Source organism: Rhinopithecus roxellana, chromosome 6 (assembly GCF_007565055.1).
Source record: "Rhinopithecus roxellana isolate Shanxi Qingling chromosome 6, ASM756505v1, whole genome shotgun sequence".
Classification (NCBI taxonomy): domain Eukaryota; kingdom Metazoa; phylum Chordata; class Mammalia; order Primates; family Cercopithecidae; genus Rhinopithecus; species Rhinopithecus roxellana.
In genome coordinates, this window is record NC_044554.1 from 10,951,811 (window position 1) to 10,957,810 (window position 6,000).

Genomic DNA, 6,000 nt, shown 5'->3' on the forward strand with positions numbered 1-6,000 from the left:
AAGGAAGGAAGGAAGGAAGGCAGGCAGGCAGGCAGGCAGGCAGGCAGGCATCTAGTGACAGAACACTCACCACCTTCCACAGCAGCTCGTTTGTCTTTGAGCAGCCATGACTCCTAGAGAGTTTTTTATATTTAGACAAAATCTTCCTTCATGGAGCTTTTTCCATTTTATTTCCTCAGGATGACAGAGAACACATTTACTCTGCTTTCCTAGGTTGGTCCTTCAGATACTTGAAAACAGCCACGGCACATGCCCTGAATCTGCCTTCCTCATATGAAACATCACCAGTTAATTCAATGTTTGTTTACAGGACAGTTTCAAGTATCTTCAGCAATCTGATTCTTTTTTCTAAACACATGTTAGTTTGACAATTACTCCAAACCAACTTGGTATTCATGTGTGATCTGACCATGTGAAGTGAGACATTTACCTTCCCTCTTCTAGAAGTTTTGCAAAAACTCTAATGTCAGAGTTTCTTTGCAAAATGCTGCCTCACATTATTAACTGTAGCTTTCTGTGCATCTTGTATCTGCTAATATGGACTCCTTGTTAAGGTTTACTAGAATTTCCAGATATTTGTTGAATGAAGAATATATAAATGAATGTATAGATGGATGGATGGACAGATGGACGGATGGATGGATGGATGGATGGATGGATGGATGGATCAATGGATTGATGGATGGGTCAATGGATGGGTCGATGGATCAATGGATTGATGGATGGATAGGAGTGAAGCCAAGAAAGGCATCACTTAGCTGTTACTGTTCGGGGACTTCAGTATCAGCAGGGAAGAAGAATGAACACATGAAAGTCAGTCTTTTTTTCTGAAAGATTGGAAAACACTAAAGTAAAGAACATGTTTTAAAATGAAGCTAAAATAATAAGAACAAACCTTTGGAAATACAGCACTTCAGCAAGTCCCATCAAGTGTTATCTGTCTTTTCATGTCTAATGAATTCTAACCAACTACAGCCTCACATTGATAAATGCCTTTAGATATAAAAGTTTTTAGACAAAAATGTCAGTTTGCTCTAATTTAAATGAAAACCTTGAGAAGCCTGATGAAAATAGATGTTTTATCCATTGACTCCAAACAGAAAACTAAATATATATTTGAGAGGCGCGCAAATCCCTGTGTTTGGTATAATGTGGATATCCAGGAGGAATCTATCAAATGGAAATGTATCATTTCTTTCGTTTTCTACTTTCAGATTTAGAAAGGAAAATCCAAGATTTGAATCTAAGTAGACAAGCAAAAGCTGATCAACTGAGAATATTGGAAGATCAAGTTGTTGCCATTAAAAATGAAATTGTTGAACAAGAAAAAAAATATGCTACGTGCTATAGCTAGGCAGAGTTAAAGTGCAAAAGCTTGTGCCTTTGTTTCTGGTTTCTGATGTACAAGCCCATGGGGCTCTGTTGAACCTGTGAAATACTGACAATGTCTTCTACCTTCCTTTCCCACATCCCATCCTTATTACACACCTGCTCAGTGTGGTTGGAGGTTGAAATGTCACCAGGAAAATGCCACTTCATAATTGAAAGGGGAAAGTAATGAGATTGTCTCTAGTTTCAGAAACCTTTCCTCTTGCCTTCCTTTCTCTTTCCTAACTTAAAAATAACAGGTTCCATATAACAAGTAGAAATTTTAGTAAGTACTCTACTTACTAATAATGATTTCAGTCAAATAAACCTAAACATTAAATAAATATCTCCAATACTAGGATGGAATACATATGGATGGCATATACTAGATTGTCCTATATTTTACGTGTATTTGGATTTACTTTTATTTGTAAAATTATTCTTTTGTGAATAAACTGCATAGAATTCAAAAGGTAACTTGCTTTTATACCTACTTTCCTACACACTCATTCTCAACCAGGGGATTCTGTTTTCCCCAAATGGCACTGGAACAATATTCAAAAAGATAAATATTGAACTACTTCTCCTCATTTATCAGTGGACATTTTTGCTGTAAAATGTGTTGCTTATTTTTAAAAGACTAACAATCATGTTCTTATTGTTTAGTATAAAAGATCATATTGTCTCATTTCAAAATGAGTCTGATTTCACATTAACTTTTTTTGAATGTATGATTTATAATAGAACAAATTGCTTCTGTTTGTGAAAGCTATCCTTCAGAAAGATTATTTTAAGGGAGTTTGGTTTCACTTTTTTTTTTTTTTTTTTTTTTTTTTAGGCATCACATGTTTATTAACATAAAGGCAAACGCATTAACTAGTAATAGCATTTCACTGTAAATACATTTAATCTCAAATCTCTTGTTAAAACTTAACTGCTAACATTTTCAGTTTATCCAACTCTGAATCAAGTAAAATCAGATTGGCTAGATCCTTTATGAACATGTTTAGTGTCACTTGGCTGTTCCAGTCAGTGCTCCCAAATGTTAAATGCCTTTATATTTCTGCCTTAGCATTAATTACTCTTATGAAATAAACTTAGCAAGGCCTATAGTCTCTGGCTCTCAAGAAAGGCCTTTGAGAGTATGACCTTCACTTTCACTGAGAGTCAGAAACCACTAGAGTAATATATTAATTTACTCCAAATGCTGTAAGTTGCTTATTAATGATCGCCTATGGCAATGTTACAGGTTTAAGCCTCAATCCCATAGAGGTGGCATTACGTTTTCTTACCAGAGCTTAGGTTTAGGAAAATCCATGATGATAGCAAACAATTTTAAAATTATATAATTGAAACAAATTCAGCTCTTGGTTTCCCATTCTCCTTTACTTCCCATCCTCCTCTGTGGTCATTTCAGAATTCCATTCTCTCTTGAACTCTTTCCTCACCAGCTTCCTTCACAGTTCCATCAGGCAGCCTTTCCTCCTACCTCATTGAGAAACAGAGGCCATCAGATAGGAGCTCCCTCAACATCCTCCCACTCCACAGAGCAAAACTACCTGCACCTGCTTCCATTAATCACTGGTCCCTACAGTCCATATGGAAGAGATGTTTCCCCCACCTGCTTCCATTAATCACTGGTCCCTACAGTCCATATGGAAGACATGTTTCCCCACCCATGTGAGGCTCGTCCCTGTGCTTCCTGTCTCATCCCATCCTGCCTCCTCACAGACTCCATCCCATCAACTCCCCCAACTCTCCTCTATTTACAGCCTTACCTATTCTCCTGACCTCTTCCCACTAAACTTTAAAAATATTCATTTGTCCTGGGTTTCACATTTTTGAATAAGAAATAATAAACATCAACATTGACATATGAAAAAGGAAGATCTGCTGGAGCATTTCCATTAAGGACTGACTCATAAAAAATGAATTTAAAGCCAGGCATGGTGGCTCACGCCTATAATCCCAGCACTTTGGGATACGGAGGAAGGCAGATCATCTGAGGTCAGGAGTTTGAGACCAGCCTGGCCAATGTAGCGAAACCTTGTCTCTACTAAAAATATAAAAATTAGCTGGGCATGGTGGTGCATACCTGTAATCCCAGCTACTCGGAGGCTGAGGCAGGAGAATAGCTTAAATCCAGGAGGAAGAGGTCACAGTGAGCTGAGATCAGGCCACTGCACTCCAGCCTGGGTGGTAGAGCAAGACTCTGTCTCAAAAAAAAAAAAAAAAAGGATTTAAAAATTCAACAAAAGGGCTTTAGAATTATACATTAATTTGAAAAATCTTAAAATGTAGGCTGTTAAAGAAAATTGCATAATCTATTTCCCTAGAGATCCTGAAGAATAGAAACTTTTCTACAGGAAGGACCACCCTAGAAAGCTCTCTTGAAGTATATAATTACAATGGTTCACATATCCAGCATTGAGACTTTTTCAAACCTCCACCAATTAATGGTGCATAAAATAACCCAGAGTCTAAAAATGCAGCTGTCACCAAGTCTACATTCTTTCCTCCACAGCTGAGGGTGGAACACACTCCAGCTTTCCCATCAGGATACTGACTTTCAACTTATTACAAATAACAGACAATTTTACAAGCATGGTTTCTTTGTTTGCAATAGCAACATTCAATTGTTCTTCCTTTTCAGTGATCAGAGACTATACAAGTAACAGGCCAGGGGGTGTGGGAATGGTTAAAGAGAGAATGGTTTCTATCTGCTGACTGGGAGAACTAGCTGTTGAGTTCTAAAGAAGCAGAAAAATCCCCAGCTGTTAGAAAAGCACACTTATCTGGGGAATCAAGTGAAAAGGCAAGACAAACTCATCACCTAAGGAGGTCCTTGGGCATTGCAGTTTGATGATGGTTGGAAGTATGTGATATACCCTGAAATGATTGCAGACTGCAATTGTATATGGTTGTGCTTTTTTGTTTCTTTCTTTCTTTCTTTCTTTTTTCGAGACATAGTCTTGCTCTGTCACCCCCGGTGGAGTGCAATTGCACCATCTCGGCTCACTGCAACCTCTACCTCCCAGGTTCAAGTGATTCTCCTACCTCAGACTCCCGAGTAGCTGGGACTACAGGTGCGTGGCACCACACCTGGCTAATTTTTGTTTTTTTTTTAGTAGAAACAGGGTTTCACTATGTTGGCCAGGCTGCTCTTGAACTCCTGACCTAGTGATCCACCCACTTCAGCTTCCTGAAGTGCTGGGATTACAGGCATGAGCCACTGCGCCCAGCCTGAGGTTGTGCTTTCTAGATGTTAGTGTTTAAAATAATAAGCTTTGGCCGGGCACAGTGGCTCATGCTGTAAGCCCAGCACTTTGGGAGGCCAAGGCGGGCAGATCACCTAAGGTCAGGAGTTCGAGACCAGCCTGGCCAACATGGTGAAACCCTGTCTCTGATAAAAATACAAAAATTAGCCGGGCACAGTGGTGGGTGCCTATAATCCTAGCTACTTGGGAGGCTGAGGCAGGAGAATCGTTTGATCCTGGGAGGCAGAGGTTGCAGTGAGCCAAGACTGTGCCACTGCACTCCAGCCTGGGCAACAGAGTGAGACTCTGTATATTTACAATAAATAAATAATAAATCTATATATAATAAAATAATAAGCTTTAGTTATCTAAAAAAATCTATATATGTTAAAAATCTCATTCCTCAGTAATGCCAGATAAATCATTCTAACTTCTATTACTTGCTGTATCAGTTGTTCAAAATAACCAATGCTAGATTCAGTGAAACAGTATCTCTTTACATTGTAAAGTATTAACAGTTTGACAGTGTGTATCATGATCTATTATAAAACTCAGTAATTCCACTGTGGAAACTGTATGTTAAGAAAATAATCTTATAGATGGAGGGAAAAGCTTTGTGCCTAATTCATTGAAGCATACCTTATATTAAAAATGCAAAGAAGCTAAGTAACTAACAATAAACCAATAACAATAAACCAATTAAACATTAGGATTTTACCAGTCTGAGTTCTTGGATGCAATCACTGAAAACCAGCAGTAGCTTAAGCAGGAAAGGAATTTATCCAAAGGATATCTGACAGCATACAAAAAGAAATGGCTGGAGAAAATGTAACTAAGGACAACTATGCATCTGGCAATATTCCCAAGACCACATCTCAGTACACTCAGGCCAATGTTGGCCTCCCTGGACACTCGCCACCATCCCAGTGACTTGCAACTGTCTCCACGTCTTGTGTCACTCTCTCACTACTCAGCATTCCTGGGAGAAATAATCCAGTTGGCCGGGCCTCCTTATGTGCCCTGGGTACCATATTGACTAAGTAGAGAGAATATCTATTCCCTTTGACTTTGGTAGTAGAAGGGGAGTTTTTCCTCCATCTATCTTTGGAATCCTCCAAGATAGGAAGGATTTTGATGCCAGGTATCAAAAAAATTACAAATTTCTATTAAATGTAATCAATATGAATAAAGTCCATCTCTTTAACTTCCAAATATCATAATACATTCTTCATCCCATTTTCCTTTTTTTTTTTTTTTTTTTTGTGACGGAGTTTCACTCTTGTTGCCCAGGCTGGAGTGCAATGGTGTGATCTCAGCTCACCACAACCTCCGCCTCCTGGGTTCAAGCAGTTCTCCTGCCTCAGCCTCCCAAGTA

General features: G+C 38.8%; 1 protein-coding gene across 2 annotated transcripts in view; it reads left to right on the plus strand.

The window, feature by feature from the left end:
- LAMB4 (laminin subunit beta 4) overlaps positions 1–1,840 on the plus strand; it is a 108,073-nt gene extending 106,233 nt beyond the window's left edge. For both annotated transcript variants that reach the window (XM_030932777.1, XM_030932778.1), the window contains exon 34: positions 1,215–1,840. In XM_030932777.1, coding sequence (XP_030788637.1) covers positions 1,215–1,354 — 140 coding nt within the window. In that variant the 3' untranslated portion in view covers positions 1,355–1,840. The remainder of the gene's footprint in view (positions 1–1,214) is intronic.
- The last annotated feature ends 4,160 nt before the right edge of the window (positions 1,841–6,000 follow it).